This window comes from Harpegnathos saltator, unplaced genomic scaffold (genome assembly GCF_003227715.2).
Source record: "Harpegnathos saltator strain DR-91 unplaced genomic scaffold, Hsal_v8.6 scaffold87, whole genome shotgun sequence".
NCBI lineage: Eukaryota > Metazoa > Arthropoda > Insecta > Hymenoptera > Formicidae > Harpegnathos > Harpegnathos saltator.
Window position 1 is genome coordinate 609,006 of NW_020230714.1, and position 16,941 is coordinate 625,946.

A 16,941-nucleotide genomic window follows, 5' to 3' on the forward strand; every position below is an offset into this window, starting at 1 on the left:
TATAAATGACGAGACGTGGAGAGAGAGGTTGATTATCCATCTTTATTTAATCATCTGATCCATTCCAAACATAGCACGGAACAGAACTAGAAAATTGTGGTCAGTCCTACTTATCCACTGAGAAAAATAACGGACGTAGTTTTTGTCCAGAAAATGGACATGGAGGCGCTTGAAAATAGTGTTACAGGAAAATTACCGTCACGGTCTCTCTCAGGCTTCTCTCTAATGTAAGGTATCTCGGATAATGAATTGTCCCCATATCGCGCATGACTGTCACAGGGGATGACGATGGCAATAGCATTCCGCAAGCACCAGCAGTCCCTTTTGTCTAGTCTATCTCCGGCAGCGATCTTGTTCGACCTGGACAACACCCTCGTGGAGACCAGGAAGGCCGACAATCAGACCTGTCGCAAGGTATGCGAAGCAGACACTATTTTCCGCCCATGTCCTAACCCTCGATCCGATCGCCGCGACTTTCTCCCGTAGGAGGGAGGAGGAGTCGCCGTCGAGAGGTCACGCGTGCGTGCGTGTATGCGTGCGTCTGCACGTACGTGCATACGCCTCGCTCCTCGCACGACCGTTGTACTCTTCCACGACGCTCACTTACCCCGCATTCTCGCAAGAATAGAATTCGTCGTTTTTCCTGTCACTCCCCCCTCCCGTCCCGCGCGCGCCGTGTGTAATACGAGCCGACTCCCCGATATAGCGCGCTTTCTCTACGACGCGGCGGTTATTTTCGTCGCCGCGTCTCGCACCTTCTGCGGATTCTCTCTCTCCCGGGGAGAGCCCCTCCGTCGTTTTGCGCTTCCTCGGGTACGACCCTACGTTTGTTTTAGTTGCACCTTCTGCATCGTTTCCGCCGCTTCTTTCTCGCTCGCACTCTCTCTCTCACTCTCTCTCTCTCTCTCACTCTCTCTCTCTCTCTCTCTCTCTCTCTCTTGCAAAGTGCAATTATATGTCTATCTATTCCGCTGCGAAGTGCAGAAAGTACAGCTAAAGCAAACGAGTCCAATCTGCACCCCACTTCAGCATTGACCGCGCTGCGAAGTTCGCGCGAAGGTTACGTCATTCGAGTTAATCGAGAGACAAGCGCAAAGATAAGCGGGAGGACACTTCCGTCAGCGTCGCGTGCGAGCTCACCAATGCGCCGCTTAATTGTAAGTTGCAACCAGCAAAGCGAAGATCGTCGAAGCCGAAGACGCACGTCGTCATGACGCATCGTTCGCGCATCGTCCCCGGCACGCGAGCGAGATACTTTTGAGGTTACCGCCGCTCACGAGTGGAATTTTTCCGGCGCGAGCCTTCAGAAAGGCTTCCCGCTGACGAAGCGAGCACGAAGAGCCGCGGCAAAGCGCACACGTGGCACATCAGCGACGTGGCGCGCCGACGATCGACGGCTATTTTCGGCCGCCTCGGTGAGTGTGTCAAAGGGCAAGGCTAGAGGATAGCGGCGAGAGGACCGTTCCGGGAAGACTGCCAGTCAGCTCGCGACTATGCCACGCGACGGACACCGCGACACCCGGTGACGCCTGTCCAGAGCACGGAAGTCTGTCTGCCCCCTCGCCCGACGTCGATGACATTACTCGGCACAGTGGTATAAAAAACACGTCAGGTTTTAAGCATCTCAGCCAGTCTCGCAGGCGACTCTCTCTCTTCTGTTATTTCTCTCTCTTGCTCCCTACGACCTGCATCACCATGAGCGTCCCCGAGAGTGTCACAAAGTGCGTGTCCATCCTGAAAGCAGTGGACTCAGATTCGGAGAAGTTCGCGGCACTCTTCATGGTCACGAAGCTCGTGGACGGCAAGGACTGCAGTCCGGCCGCCAAGAAGATGCTCTTCGAGGCCATCGGCGCCAAGTTCTTGCAAAGGTTGCTCGCCAGCGACAGCGTGCCGGTGGACTGCCCGCCGCAGGTGTACAAATCGGTGGCGTTGTCCATCTTAACCGCCTTCTGCGGGGAGGCCGAGCTGGCTTCTCACCCGGACATGGTGGCACACATCCCGGCGCTGCTGGATATAGTGTCTCAGGCCGACGAGGACGCCGCGGACGACATGCTGATTATTGTGAGTGAGGCGTACACCTGCCTGCAGAGCATCGCGCAGCACCCACCTGGGCAGAAGGCGCTGCTCGAACAGCAGGCGATCCCGAAGATGTGCGACATCTACGCGGAGAAGAGCTTCCAGACGGACGAGGCGCTTAACATCCTGGTGACGTTGGTCGGCCGGTTCGGCCCGGAAGCTTGGCATCCGACCGACAGCACGCCCTTCCACGCGATCATCCACAAGGTCGCCTTGGACTTTGAAACCGACCACACGGAGAGGAAGTTCCAGCTATGCGCGATCCTGCAGGCCCTGCTGCAGTCCAGCAGGAAGGACGTGGTCTCCGCGTCCGCGAAGGAGGAGTCTTGGCCGTTGAGCATCCACAAGGGCTTGAGCGACATCTTGGGCTCGAAGATCAGCAAGAACCAACGGGACCCTGCTCTGAAGCTCGCGGCCGTGATGATGGATCTCTTGGGAGCAGAGTGGAGTATGTGCGACAAAGAGAAACCCAAGATACTCTTGCTGTTGTTGATACAGCTGGCGTCCATCGAAGTGCGGATGCAGCTGGAAGGGAAACAGCTGAAAGCTGTGCTCGCCAATGCCGAGTTGGTCACTGCCTGCTTCGTCATCCTCGAAGTCTCTCTGGGCTATATCGTCGCGGATCAGCTGGACTTGGACCAGAAGGAGAAGCAGTCGCTATACACAGCCCTGAAGGGCTCCTTTGCAGCGGTCATCGGTTTGCTCAATGCCGTGTCGAAGATGAAGACGTTGACGAATATGGAGGAGAAAATGTTCGTCGTCGCTGTCGTCAGGGTGCTGACAGCTTGGCTCGCTCAGGAAACCACCGCGATGCGTCCTCAGGTTTACGCCGTACTGCCGTACGTATTGACGGTGGCAAACGATACCTTCTACGCGCATCGCAACAGAAAACTAGCCGAGAAAGCCAAGGCTGGCAAGACGGACGAAGGGACGTCTTCTGGAGAACCGGTCGTTCACGACCCGATGAGCGAGAACGACATACTGAGACTACTGTTACCCGCTTTGTGCTACTTGGCCGTGGAAGAAGACGCCCGGAAGATTCTCCTTAAGCACAAGCAAGACGAAGTCCTGTTCGAGTGCCTGTCCTATCATTGGACCATCGTGCACTACAAGAAGCCGCCGGTGCCAAGGGCAGAGCGTCTGAAAGCTCTGCAGGATGGCAATCGTACGGAGGACTTGGACTCGAGTCTCTTGGAGGACATGAAGGACTCCAGAACCGCGATGGTGTCCATCTGCAACGTCCTGATGAACATTACCGTGTTGGAGGCGAAACTGGTGGAGGAGTCGCCGACGTTCATCTCGCTGTTGAAGTTCATCTTCAACAATCTACCGGAGCTGAAGCAAATCCCGGAGAACTTGGTGCTGCACGGCCACTTGGCCGTCTTGGGCTTGCTGTTGCTGAAGCAGCAGGCTAAGCGCGTGAAGAAGAACGACTTCTCGATATGCCGTTACATTCAGGCGACCATAAGGTTCCTGTGGGACGCATACATCATCGACGAGGGCAACGACCCTACCGAGCTGGTGGTCGCCATATCGTACAAAGAGCACTGGTTGGAGCTGATGGAACTGTGGTTCCTGGGCATGCAGACGATGGCCGGGGTGTTGCAAGTGATACCTTGGCTGTCGCAGTTCACGCTGGAGTCCGGCTGGGCGGAGGAGATAATTGAGACCCTGAAGAAAGTCAAGATAGGCGGCCTGCAGCCGAACGTCAAGTCCGCCTTCGAGGATCTGCTGTGCCACTTGGTGAAGGCCGACAACAGCGTCGGCTCGGTGCTGAAGAAGTGCGGCGCGTTGACCGTCTGCCGGAACCATCGCATGATGGAGCTCGGGAAGCATCTCTTCGGAGACTAGGACGAACACTGATCTACGTTGCTCTATGTAGCTCTCTTGGTTTTTCTCTTGGCTAGTTTTTAAGCGCGAACCCGCGCGTGTTGGTTGCTCTGTTGTAATTATATCGTCCACTTGTATCGCGGGCGAACTTGATGTAAAAAATGTACGATGTAGAGATGCGAGATCAGGCTGAGGATCAGTCGAGTGATCGATTTGATCGATCGATCAGCCGACCGATCGGCACGAATTGTACTTTTCTACAAAAGAATAGCTTTGTAAGTAGCTTCCGTAGGATTCTGCGACGCGAATTATTATTGCACACGTCTCCCGCTTAGGGGATATTTGAAGTACACATGTGTCCGTAGTCCAGGATATATTTAGACGGCATCACGTCTGGAAATAATCTCCTGGCAAGCAAGAAGGCTAAGAGGCTTCACGCTCGGAGGAATATTTCGTAAATCGTGTACATCCGGAGATACATCAGCCTTTTTTTTTAACATGAGATTTTTCGATACACAAATACACTCGCTTTTGTCAGTTGCAATCAAACGCTTCTTGTATTCCCCTGCACCGCGGAAAGGAAGATCGTTACGTTAGTTTTAATCTGTGATCTTGAGATGCTTACCATTGAAATACGCATACACACACACACACACACACACACAAAACACACTCTGAGACGTCTAGCGACAAATTGTTTATGCGACGAAGATTTTGTAATGCGATGCCAAAGTGCTTTCCTATTAAACGGAAGGAATTTTCTAAGTATTCACTTGATTTCTCGCATCGTCCACTCTGTCACTGATATACCTAATGCTCTTCATACAGTTTTAATTCTGTAACAGAGACAGATCAAAGAGAGATTACCGGATAAGCAGATGCAACTAATACCACGACGCGACTAATTAGACTTTAGCGGCTGCTTAAGTTAGACCGTACAGGAGGCCACACGTTACTCCGGTTTCCAGATATCTTTCCACGGCCACAACTTATAGGGTTTTGGTATAACATGTGTTGTTGTTGTAGTTGTTGGCACAACTGATTTTGTTGTGATTACAGCAACGTCCGCGGGTGCCACTTCGAGTGTCCACTAATCGGCTCGAGTATTTCAATGAATCAATGCATTTTCTAGGTAATCATTAATAATGAATTAAGTGCCCTAAACTCTCCTAACTGACCGCTGTATCCTCTCGTCCCGAGATCTTGGTTGATCAATGAAAACTCCACATTCAATATTCGTCTTTATCATATATTCGCATCGTGTGTCTCGTCAGTCTTGGAAAATCGCTTCGTCAAGACATTTTATTCTCGTCTCTCTCTCTCTCTCTCCCATTTTTTTATACTTTTTTTCACGACGAAGAACATGTATCAACTTTGCGACAAGATAGAGTGAGAGACGACATGTACGTGCACCGTCGCGATCATGCGTATTGAATGTGGAAGAAATCACTGTCATCCACATTCAGTTTCTACCTTCTTCATTTTCAGTTCTTCGCTCATCATTCTCTAACGTCACGAAATTCGTCTATAATTCGTATAACGAAGGCGAAAGCTTTTATTGCACACATTTACCTACAGTTGGCGGAGGAATTGACGCAAGAATACGGAATCCCCGAAGATGTCTCCGCCAAGGTAACGGCCGTGTTTCTCAAGCAATTCAGAAAATGCCCGGACAACGCGACCTGCACGTTAGACGCTTGGCGCACCATTTTGTGGAGCAAGGCCCTCGGCGACAAGTACTCGCGCTTTGCGAGGAAGGTTTACGAACGATGGCTGTATTTAAGATATCATTATATGGTACTGACACCGGCCACCGTGTCGATGCTGCGGCAGCTGAGGAAGAAGTATCTGCTGGGGCTGATCACCAACGGCCCGTCGAATGCACAGTGGGAGAAGGTGCGCAAGCTGTCGCTGGAGCAGTACTTCGATATCATCCTGGTATCGGGTGATCTCCCGTGGGAGAAACCGGACGTTGAGATATTCCAGAAGGCCTGCGACTTGCTCAACGTCAGACCCAAGGAGTGCATCATGGTCGGCGACAAGCTGGAGACCGATATTCTAGGTATCGATATGCGCTTCGGCTTACATGCGTTCGCTACCAGGGTCACTCGTATCGTTTCTCATGAGAGATCTATGTGTCCCGGATAGCACAGGACGTCCTAAGGTCGTCCTGGATAGGCTCAAGACAACCTTGAATGACATCCTGAGGACATCCAGAACACATTTTGGGGAATCTTGTGCTATCTGAGGCGCGACAACGAGCACATTTTTCTCTCTCCATATTCACGTGAACAAACAAGATCCACTTCACAGCTTTGTGAAGTGTTACAGCTTTTGAGCATCTGGCTGCATACAACTACACTCCTGAAATCACCAACTAACGGTGACATTACATGAATGTTATGACTCGTTTCTTTGCAATTAATTTGCGACATTGACGTAACATATTAATTGGTTGCTTACCGAGTAACTACATGAAGAACATACATATAGGGTGAGTTGTGGAGAGGAGGTGAATCGCGATAGCGAACGCATTACCGTTATCCCGTGTTTCTGTTTTTGCTTGTAGAAAGGTATGCGTCTTCAATGGTACATGGTGTGCGCCGCAATAAATGTCGACATTACATTGTATAGGTGGTATCGAGGCTGGACTCTGCGGGACCGTGTGGATACCCACCGCAGACAAGCCTCGTCTCTTGGGAGGAGACCCCAAGCCAAACTTTACAATAAGACACGTGACGGAACTCATGCGCATATTAGACAGAGGTCCCAAGGCGCCGGAGCTCGAAGACTGCTCTTCAAACGCGTCCGATGGCAGCTAATGGGCAGTCGTTGAAGCGTATCAAGCCAATTTTCTCTCACACCGTAAGACTCGACGCTCACGAGCAAAAATGTATGCCTTTCCGATTCTGGTTGCATTACATTTCTCTCGCGAACGTGCAATGAATGTACGTTTTGTTTGTTACCTATTTTACAGTAACATTCAGGCATAGGCACTTCGACATCTATTATTTTTCTTTCTTCTATATTACTGTTTTCTTCTTGTTTTGACCCTTTTGAAGTTTATCACGCGGAATAGCTCCGTAGGTTTTCGCAAATTTCTCAGCGGAGAATGAAGCGTGTAATTACAACGTACTCATGTTGAGTTGCGAAGCAGTAGTCCTATTCGTATGACGCAAAGGAATGCAAAGTATAACGCAACTGAAATACAAATTTATTTTTGATTGTGTGCACGCGCGTGTATGTGAGTGCGTGCGTGTGCGTGTGTGTGTGTGTGTAAACGTTTTTTCTTATAGGTAGCTGTATACGCATAGTTATCATAGTTAATTTCCGATAGCCGATATATCCGCAATGAGATATTACTCTTTAGTTACCTTCTTGAAGCTAAACTAAACGTACCTCAATGTATATCGGGTGAAGAAGACGGAACACATGTACAAAACCACGTGCACAAGCAGAGCCAGTAGACGTAGCGTAAACGAACAAAGTAGACTCTAATAAGGAGACACCACATACAGCTGTTTTATCCGCTTTGTGTAACTTAAAGACGCGCTGTAACATACGTACGAAAGGATAATACGCTCGCACGGTGACGTATCCGTATTGTGAACCTCCTGTTGTACAAACACGTGACACTTTGTATACCGGTACCTGTACTTAGGTATGTACAGAATGTTGTATATGCGCGAGACATGAATGTGTACATGACGTCTATTTTTTCACCGTATGTATATTCCGTCTGCCAGGGGAGGAATGTGGGAGAATTCAGTGTATATGTATGGAAATTCTATGAACGCGACGAGTCCTACAAATGTCTCACCAGTACGTGTGCGTATTGTGAAGTGAAGCAAGTGAAATCAGGGTGTAATAAAAATCTATATGAACGAGATCACCGGAATGCGCGCGTCTCATGTTCTCTCCGCTTCTGTTTCTTTCTTTTCTTGTCATTGTCTACTTCAGCACGCTGCCGGACCACAGACGGCACCCGGCGTTTATTCCACGCTAGCACAATACGTTGCGGACGAATGCGAGGACTCGATACGTACAACGGCTAAACCGTAGCTATAATGGGAGAGTGGGTATTTTTTAACAACAAGTATGGCAACAGAAAATATTCGAGGCTGTCGGAAAATGCTTAATCTGGTTTCCGGCTGGTGCCGCTTCGCATAAGCGCTTCAAGTCATTCCTCTCCTTGAAGAGATGAACTGAAAACATTTACGGAACGTCGGAAACAAGTCCAACTTGGAATCCAAATCGAACGTATCCGCGTTATCTTTCGTTTCGGCTTACGATCTGATCTTGAGACCGTCTGACACTGTCTGGGACTCGCTGTTTTCCGTTTCTATAGTCTCGTCTTGCGTGGACACGAGGTTCGATGTTGAAGAGGCGGCTTCCTGTTTCCCCGAGGGACTGGCCGAATCATCATCCTTCGCAGAATTCGCGCTAGAACTCTCAGCCGTTTCGCCCGTGGGAGAGGTCTGTCTGTCGTCGTTTGGTGACCCCTCTGACTTCTCAAACTGCGAGTCCGAGGAATACGAAGCTTCCGCTTCCGATTGAACCTAGACAAAAAGAAGACTTTCGTTGCCTATGAAGATTCTACCTGAGCGTCGGGCTCTCTCTGACAACCAACTCTCTTTACCGTTTCTACCGTCTCCTCTTGCGTGGCTACGAGATCCGACGCGGAAGGGCCAGCTTCTTGTTCCACCGTGCCAACGACCGGACCATTTTCGACAGAGTAGCAAATGCTCTCGGCCATCGGGACTGCGTGCGAGGTCTGCCTGTCGCCGTCTCGCGACTCGTAGCTCGCCGGTTGCGAGACCGAGAGGTGCGAAACTTCCGCTTCTACTTGGATCTAAGTAGAGGCCAAACCGCACATTACTTTCCGCAGCGACGAGACTTGATCGTCGGGTTGTCTCACCGTTTCGTCGAGGATCGTGTCCTTACTCTTGTAAAACAGACTCTTGCAGACGTATTGCGCCTGCTTGGGATCTATGCCCGCTTCCATCAGCGATATCAGCACGTCTCGCTCCGTGACAAGCAGCTCAGGATTCGCGTCGACCAGAACCACAGTTTTCCCAGCGGCGTTGCTCGGCTGCCTGTCCTGAGCGTCCATCGCTTGCTGATAAGCCTGCAGCTTCTCCATCACTTTGTTATCGTTCAGCACCTTCGGCGGCGTGGGCGGTCGAATCTCGGAGATGTGCAGCAGCTTTTGCGCGTGGATCAGGTCCTCCAGCTCTTCGTCCATGTCCGATTCCTCGTCCGGGATGTTCAAAGAGCTCTTCAGCTGGTAGATCTCATATAACATTCTATTCTGAAACAAAGGCAAGCAGTAAATTTTAAATTACTGGGAACGTTCCTTCTCTCGATCTGTTCAAGGCACTATTGTTATTCATACCATACTCAAAATTCCCTTATTTTTATCGAGGTGCTTCTTGAACACATCCTGCAGCTCCTTATCGGTATAGAGGCCACCCTGCATGATCTCTCTGGTGATGTCGTAGACGAAATTGATGTACTTCTTCTCGTCCTCTCTCTGACAAGCAAGTCGCTCGACGACTTTGTCGTCGTGATGAGAATCATCGTGGCTTCGCGAGGTCCTCGACGACACCGAGCGACGGTCGATCACTTCTCGCGTCGGAGAATGACACGTCGTTTTGACTCTTGTCGGGTCTAAAGTAGCAGTCGTGCAAGGAACGAAGACCGTATCCGTCTCGTCTTTAAATTTTCTTTCTCTACGAGGACGAAGAAAAGAGAAACTAAAAATAATTACACATTATCAAGGATAATCAAAAAGAAACGTACGTTGAGATAAAAATAGATACACGATTAATACGACTTAAATAGCAATACAAGTTCGACGCAGTCTCACCTCCGTTGCGGAAAATTTGCGGATGAGTCAGCCGCGTAAAGACTCTTCCGTGCGGTTTTGCATTCCTTTTCGTAAATTGCATTAGATATGAATTTTTTACGTTTCGACGCTGCAGTGGGCGACGCCGATCGTTGGCTCCTCGACGTTAATCGTTGTCGACGAAACACTTGACTGTTTGCTTTGCAACACGGTCGACCGCAGTTTCTCGACTGACGATGGTCCACATCACGAGAGAAACAACCCAGACATTCCCCATTCGACTTCATTCTTAATATGTCCTACATTGGCAAGTTGAAGAGAAATAGTGTGAGCTTAAAATTATCACTGTTTCCATCTGTTACTTGCAATAGATAGACACATTAGAATATGATTTTCAAAGTAATCACGCGGAATTGTAGATTACACTTGTAATTTGTTGTTGTTTTTTTTTCATCATTTGGAATGCGCCACTTGCAGTGAGCTTTACCATTGGATGATGCCGAGTATCGTAAGCTAGTCTGTCGATTATGTCGTCCGTCATTTCCGGGAGTGAGTAAATTCTTCTTTCGGCGGCTGGCTTACTTCTTTTGCTCCTTCTGCACATGTAACTCTTGTTCCTCGTGTCGATCACGCTCTTCGCCAGTAAAATCCGTCGCAGATGTTGGCTCATCGAGTTGTACGCTGCCAGTTGCTCGAAATAATTCTGTCCCGTTGGATTATACGCTGTGGCGACATGCAGTATTAGATTAGACATCCGTATATCGATCATCGACGTAATGAATACACTCACCGCTGCTCTTTAAATTAACTTCATGCATCTTGTCATTTCTGTTAATTCGAATAACTTTACTCGTGACGTATAACTTTACGAAACTTATAACGGATGATTATTAAGCGGTTTGTTTCCTCGAAAGAATTTGGCCGGTATGATAGTCGAGTGATGTCAAAAACTTGTCATTTTTCCTTATAGCTGTGCCATGTTTGCCCTCGGAGCTTTGTTGACGTTCTGCCGCTAAGCAACGGGCACGTGCTAAATTCCCGCCATTTGCACTCTATATCCTCGTTAAATATGTAGGAACTAGAGATGCGGTGATACAATTAATAGATTCCGATAAAACGTAACGTGACAATTATATTTTAACATGAAATGAGGAATAGATTACATTTGGCATTAAGTGTGCAGTTAGCGACGAGATGTAACTCTCACGTATATACTTACATACAAATGGAACGTCATGGAACGTCAATATCGTTATCAAAATATTAACTGCACCTTATTTGGTAAATGTTAAGAAACTTGGTCTAACTTAAATGCATATAAACATCTTCCTCCGCAACAGTCAATCGATATAAAAATATATTTTTCACATCTTACTATAAATCTGCATTAAGAAAACTTGTATATATAAACGTAAAACGACATGAATAACTCGCTGAGCGTTCTTCAATCTTCTCTAGTGGGTGTCCTTATGTGTGACGCGTTATTCTTTGGATAAATATACACTTGTGCCAAAATAGCAATATCAATTGCGACTTGAACAGCACCACATACTTGAAATTGCACCGGAGTATCCTTCAAGATAAAGTAGCAGGTCTTGAAAACATCCCCTAGCGTCCACATAGCTACCATAGTCACACTAAAAATGAAGTGGAATATCAATTGAATTCAGACATGCATACAAATCTTTTAATTATTTTCCTATTGTCCAAAATGTGTTTTACCTCATCCCTGCAGTGGATTTGTTGGAAGAGTTCCTTAGAAATTGAGGAACACCAAGCATAGCTTCTATCAACACCGCTAATAATCCAACAACTTCAATAAATATTGGTATATCCACAAATAAATACATTAATATACCACTTACAGTGGCAAATAGAATCATAAAAGCCAAGTAGGATTGAAAGTTTGTCCACTTCCAAAAAAATCTAACATCCAAATCTGTGGAAAAGATATTATTTTTATAAATCTATATAGCTAATATTATATATGTATAATGTATATAGCCTCTTCAATACTATGTTAATAAAATTGACCTTACCTGTAAACACATGCTCCTTTGGTTTAATTATCTGTGATCTGTTTTGTATATTGATACAAAGTTTAATCATAACAAACATTGCAAAAATCATGAGTACACTTTGCAACAAGAGGGGAAGTTCATAATGTTTGCCGAACCTGTGACAAATGTAAGTATATGAGTATCTTATTCTCTTACCATATATATGTAATTATAAATATATAATTTAAAATCTAGAGAGACAAAATACTTGGAGCAAAATATAACAATATAACTTAACATAAAACAAGTACAAACCAAAATAGTATACGGAGCGTGTTGGCGATTAAAAGAGTGAGACAAACATAAAGGGAGAATCCTTCCGCATCTTCTTTCCTCTTGATTTCCTTATATTGCGGTACATATGGTATAATTCCGCCGATAATCATCGCACCCGATGCGATCCAGCTGATTACGTTTTTCAATGTCAGCTCATACCTGTCCATCGCGACAGGCATCTACTTGAAGCATACCGTGTCTCGTATAACAATGCGCTAACACATCATATCACAAAAATTGCATGTGCAAATATTATAACGGTTTTAGGTTACGTCTGAGCTACTCGCCGTCCCTGTCACGCTGCCCATTTCCGCCAATAATGATAATATAAGCTCATATCTGTCTTTGATTTGTGACGTTAATAGACTCAATATCCTTGTATAATATGTCCAATTATAGCATCGTTTCTAACACCGTGCATTTATCGTCAGCATTTACTTCCGAGATAACACACACAGGCCACCTCCATTCTTTCGCGTGCTTCGGTCTGCGGGGTCCGCGACCTGTCAAAGAATGTGAAGTTTTATGAAGTTCCACAAACGGCCAGTAGAAATACCAAGAATGACTTAAAATCATTCAATTTGCAAATTAATTATGTCAATTATGCACAAGCAGAGAATATTATACGTATGTCAATACATTTATAAAACATGTGGAGAAATAAATTTATAACACACACATATATATATATATATTACTTTGATTTAAAAGAACCGCGGTATATCTCTCGTCGGTATGTAAGCAACAATCGGTAAATCAGTATTCTCTAATGACCTTTGGAGTGACTCGGAATCGCACGGTAGAAAAATGCAAATTGCCGCGTCGCTGGTCTCCCTACTTATTTTTAAACAAAAAAAGTACTGACAGTTCGCAATAGTAGAAAACACGATGCGTAGAAGAGATGGACTTTCGCGTCCACGTCGCTGTTAGTCGTCGTCGACCGTATCGCAAAAAATATGTAATGTATGGCAGTATTCTAATGATAACGATTTGCAAGACAATCATTCGATAAGCTGATAACGTACACGCACACATACACGCGCGCGCGCGCGCCTCGTTTTATCGCTTAATTGACACACAAGTGTAATGAACACGCTCCAGACCCTGATCGAGCAATTTTATCTCGTCAACGGAACGACCTGGGTGACTCGGAGTGTCAGTCGCGGTTAAACGAATTAATTCGTTTGCGCCTCTCGCCACAACTGGACGACTTCTTGACAGTCGCGAGTAATCAAGTATGTTCATTGAATTACGCGCGACGTCCAATTATCTCGAGAGCGGCCGATTGTACCGCGCTAATTAGTCGCAACTGCAAGCAACTCGTCGCCACTTTACGAATAAAGCGGCAGCAGCAGGATAAACCTAGTGATACCTACCGATTACGATGATCCATATTGTTAGCAACTAAAGTACAGCAAGCTGGAGTATTTAATGTTGAAGGTAATCTCTGTGTGTGTTCTCTTGTGTCACTTGAATAGATACAGGCATATTAAAACTGTAGCAACTTTTTGTAACATTCCATTCTATTGTGTATAGATGCACTGGTTAGCTATGATAATGTGCCTGTATGCTGGACTAGCTAGTGCACGCACAGAAGAAGACCAGCAGGCATCAAATATAGATGGAATTCCCAACTCTCCTCCAGCACAATGTTTCTACAGACCAGCAACGGACTGTCCAAACATGGGTGCGGATTCAAACAAGTGTCCTTGCAAGAAGATCACACTTGCCAATGTACCTGAACCCTATGCTGCGCTCTGTTGTAACATAAATAGTCAGAGTTTAGACTATGGTCTTTCTTGCATGGGTGAGTATTGTTGTCACTAGAGCTTCTTGCAAACAGCATAAATCTGCATCACAAATTGTTACAGTCAGATGCTATTGTTACAATCTGTATTAAATTATTTCAGGCTTTCCTTGGCTGAACATAAGCTATGTTCATATACGTAATGCAACCTTGGATACATTTAAAACAAGCGAGGTTCGATGGAGGAAACTGAAATCATTGGCTGTGACTGATGGCAGGATTAGTCGAGTGAAAGGGCAGTTCCTCATGAAGACACCCATAGTGTGCTTGAATCTCTCGAACAATGCACTGGTCGAGGTAGAGAATAACTCGTTGACGCGACTAGAGCAGCTTGCCACTTTGGATCTGTCTTATAACAATCTCACTCACCTTCCAGCTTTGAACACGAACGGCCGAGAATTCTGGTTAGACATCTCAGGTAACAGAGCCGTCGCGTTATCTTCGTTAAACTTATGTGCATAAAGCACCTGTCACAACACACATCAAGTATATGTACTTTGCCAAACATATCACACAGATACATGTTTATGTCACTAATCTCATGTCTCTTTCCACAGGGACAAACACGCTTTGGTGCCATGACATATACCAATATATCAACAGAACGGGCGAAATGCAAATCACCTTTAATCGCGAGAATGAGACTGTATGCTCTGCTAGCAAAACATGGCATTGGTTTAACACTACGGAGCAAGTGCCGCTTAAACAAGTCCGTTATCTCAGCTCGGTACGTAGCAACGATGTTACATGACGTTTCTCACATTTTAGGCGAGATAATCAGGATTAGTTTCTCGGCCTTTAGTTGCAAACCGAATGTCCGAAAGGCGATACTTGGCATTGTCAGTGTAATGTTAGCAGGCTGGACATTGTTGAGGGCAAGCCGCCTACCTTCGCCGTGTACGTAGATTGCAGCGGCATTCAACTAACGGAACTGCCAGAGAAGTTGCCGCGCAACACCATAACGCTCAATGTTTCCTATAATAACGTATGTTCGATGAAGTTCTATGCCGTGTACCGTCCCATATCATGTCAACAAAGCTTACCACTGCTTCATGAATAACCATACCATATTCCTCTTCAGATCACCGTCTTGGATGATCTGAGCACCAATCCGTGTTACGAACATCTACGTGAGTTCTACGCGGATTACAATAATATCACCTCGATAAACAAGCTAGAAGGCTCCAAGTTTCTCGACAATTATGCTCTCCTGAGTCTACGGTACAATAAAATCAAATCAGTAAGTAGAAGAATATGCATGAGACTCGTCGACGATGAGCAACAGCATTCTATGCTAATTACGATGCAATATGTTTCAGCTGCCAACGTATATCCTAAGTCCAAACGTATACAATAAGAACTTCGCGACTCTGAGCTCGCGGTTAGTCAAATTTGGCGGTAACGAATTACACTGCGACTGCAACACCGCTAAATTTCTAAAGGTAAATTGTGCTAGTTTCATGAAAGAGGGAGAAAAAATTTGATAAGACGCGATTGCGTGAGAGAACCTGTCTCGTCTCTTTCTCACAGGCATGGTTGCAGACGCGGATATTGGACGCCGACGAGGTGATGTGCGAGAATGTGAAGGAGAAAGTTGTAGATCTAGACGCGTCGAAGATGTGCGTGTATCCGGGAGACTGGACTGACTATATATATTATATTATCGGCATCGAGGTAATGATTCTCATCGGCTTGATAGTCAAGGTATCGTACGACTATTGGGTGTTGAAGACTGCAGGATATCTTCCGTGGCCGGCGAATAGAATGCCGAAATTACCTTGCGATTGGCTGTGCGAAAGATTCACAAAGTAATCTCTGTATGTGCAAGCCCATGACAGGCGTTTGATAAGAATTTATATCGTTTAAAACGTGTGCAATCGTTAAGAGAAAAAGATGTCAGGATATATATAAAAATTGCGTGTTGCGTTTATATCTAACCCAGTTCTGGGAATCTAATATAATCTGCGCGTATTTCTATCTCGACAGCGTGAATTTCATCGCTGGGCATCTCCCGATCGAGATCCGTCAGCCGAAACGAGTGCTTTAATATAATCGCGCAACTTGTGTGCAATACGAAGTATATTACAATATTTTTGCAAGAGGACAGTTTCATATTAAAGGAGAGTAAAGCGTTCTATGTAAAAGACTTAAGGAAATCATATATACGTAATATTACATATAAACTGTTCCCCTCTCCCCCAATAATATTTGTAAATGTAATTGTACTTTTGTGTATGTTTTTCTGCAATATCTTTTTTATATATGATCGTTTATATATTGCCCAAGTTTTTCAACCTCTGACAAATTTCCTCTTTGAAATGTTATATCGATCCTTTCGAACATTCGCGACATGTAAAAATAGATAAATTTGCAAAATATTCGAAAAATTAGAAATATGTTTACTTAACTTTACAGGTTGATTTTACTGCCATCTATTGCGATGTTTATTAATTATATTCTGTCTCTGTAAGTAAAACAGATATATAAGTTTTTAAATTATAAAATTTTTTATATTATATCTTGCATGAAATTCATTCAATCATTCAATATCTGATGAAGAATAAGAAGGTGGTTGTACATATTTTGTAATACATTCGATATATTGCAATTAATAAATGAACGAATGATATGTATATATATATATATTTGTTTAACGCATGTTTGTAGATGAAAACCGCAATAATGGAGACGTTTCATACACACGGTCCCATGGTGTAATGGTTAGCACTCTGGACTTTGAATCCAGCGATCCGAGTTCAAATCTCGGTGGGACCTAGCGACGAGTGTTTTTTTTTTATTTTTCTACCAATAAAGTATGTTTCGTCAATCTGATATAAATATATTAAATATATTAATTCACTCGTTACCGAGTGACAAACAAAAGCTGAAAAATACTGCTAGAAGTTGCAATCAAATCTATTCTCTTTAATTGCACTTTTTGTACTTTCTAGCCTTTTTCTTTCCCTGCATCTATTAGGTATATACATATTTTATTTTAAACAAAATTTAACATTTATTTATAGCTACAAGAAATGTAACATAAC

At 45.3% G+C, this 16,941-nt stretch overlaps 5 protein-coding genes and 1 non-coding gene across 13 annotated transcripts; 4 read left to right on the top strand and 2 right to left on the bottom strand.

Annotated features, from left to right (window-relative positions):
- Nucleotides 1-232: 232 nt before the first annotated feature.
- Nucleotides 233-7,804, top strand: LOC105191991 (N-acylneuraminate-9-phosphatase). 5 transcript variants are annotated; one of them, XM_011155839.3, is made up of 3 exons: nucleotides 233-414; nucleotides 5,485-5,968; nucleotides 6,541-7,804. In XM_011155839.3, the coding sequence occupies exons 1-3, from the start codon at nucleotides 283-285 to the stop codon at nucleotides 6,726-6,728; spliced, it is 804 nt and encodes a 267-aa protein (XP_011154141.1). In that variant the 5' UTR covers nucleotides 233-282; the 3' UTR covers nucleotides 6,729-7,804. The 5 variants fall into 5 exon arrangements, 4 of the variants coding, with proteins under 4 accessions (XP_011154141.1, XP_025163238.1, XP_011154143.1 ...); XR_002163158.2 differs by lacking the exon at nucleotides 233-414 and adding an exon at nucleotides 6,060-6,400 and having other exon boundaries at nucleotides 5,045-5,968; nucleotides 6,476-6,604; XM_025307453.1 differs by lacking the exon at nucleotides 233-414 and having other exon boundaries at nucleotides 5,045-5,968.
- On the top strand, nucleotides 948-4,671 carry Neurochondrin (neurochondrin). The gene has a single exon (XM_011155836.3). It carries the CDS (start codon nucleotides 1,696-1,698, stop codon nucleotides 3,925-3,927), a length of 2,232 nt encoding a protein of 743 aa, XP_011154138.1. The 5' UTR covers nucleotides 948-1,695; the 3' UTR covers nucleotides 3,928-4,671.
- Nucleotides 7,805-7,955: 151 nt separating the features above from the next.
- LOC105191988 (uncharacterized) lies at nucleotides 7,956-10,884 on the bottom strand. 3 transcript variants are annotated; one of them, XM_019845494.2, is made up of 8 exons: nucleotides 10,545-10,884; nucleotides 10,242-10,477; nucleotides 9,776-10,053; nucleotides 9,302-9,662; nucleotides 8,825-9,217; nucleotides 8,546-8,758; nucleotides 8,197-8,465; nucleotides 7,956-8,111 (listed from the first exon to the last, which is right to left on the bottom strand). In XM_019845494.2, exons 1-8 carry the CDS (start codon nucleotides 10,570-10,572, stop codon nucleotides 8,087-8,089), a joined length of 1,803 nt encoding a protein of 600 aa, XP_019701053.1. In that variant the 5' UTR covers nucleotides 10,573-10,884; the 3' UTR covers nucleotides 7,956-8,086. The 3 variants fall into 3 exon arrangements, with proteins under 3 accessions (XP_019701053.1, XP_011154136.1, XP_011154134.1); XM_011155834.2 differs by having other exon boundaries at nucleotides 9,302-9,638; nucleotides 10,242-10,884; XM_011155832.2 differs by having other exon boundaries at nucleotides 10,242-10,884.
- Nucleotides 10,885-11,080: 196 nt separating this feature from the next.
- On the bottom strand, nucleotides 11,081-12,614 carry LOC105191989 (PQ-loop repeat-containing protein 1). The gene is made up of 4 exons (XM_011155835.3): nucleotides 12,070-12,614; nucleotides 11,794-11,930; nucleotides 11,477-11,693; nucleotides 11,081-11,391 (listed from the first exon to the last, which is right to left on the bottom strand). Exons 1-4 carry the CDS (start codon nucleotides 12,267-12,269, stop codon nucleotides 11,199-11,201), a joined length of 747 nt encoding a protein of 248 aa, XP_011154137.1. The 5' UTR covers nucleotides 12,270-12,614; the 3' UTR covers nucleotides 11,081-11,198.
- Nucleotides 12,615-12,925: 311 nt separating this feature from the next.
- Nucleotides 12,926-16,168, top strand: hfw (leucine-rich repeat domain-containing protein hfw). Of its 2 annotated transcripts, none has more exons than XM_011155829.3 (8): nucleotides 12,926-13,530; nucleotides 13,627-13,897; nucleotides 14,001-14,315; nucleotides 14,455-14,624; nucleotides 14,700-14,882; nucleotides 14,979-15,137; nucleotides 15,217-15,339; nucleotides 15,428-16,168. In XM_011155829.3, exons 1-8 carry the CDS (start codon nucleotides 13,522-13,524, stop codon nucleotides 15,707-15,709), a joined length of 1,512 nt encoding a protein of 503 aa, XP_011154131.1. In that variant the 5' UTR covers nucleotides 12,926-13,521; the 3' UTR covers nucleotides 15,710-16,168. The 2 variants fall into 2 exon arrangements, with proteins under 2 accessions (XP_011154131.1, XP_011154132.1); XM_011155830.3 differs by having other exon boundaries at nucleotides 15,440-16,168.
- A 432-nt stretch (nucleotides 16,169-16,600) lies between these two features.
- TRNAQ-UUG (transfer RNA glutamine (anticodon UUG)) lies at nucleotides 16,601-16,672 on the top strand. Its single transcript has one exon. It is a non-coding gene; the product is annotated as a tRNA-Gln (tRNA).
- The last annotated feature ends 269 nt before the right edge of the window (nucleotides 16,673-16,941 follow it).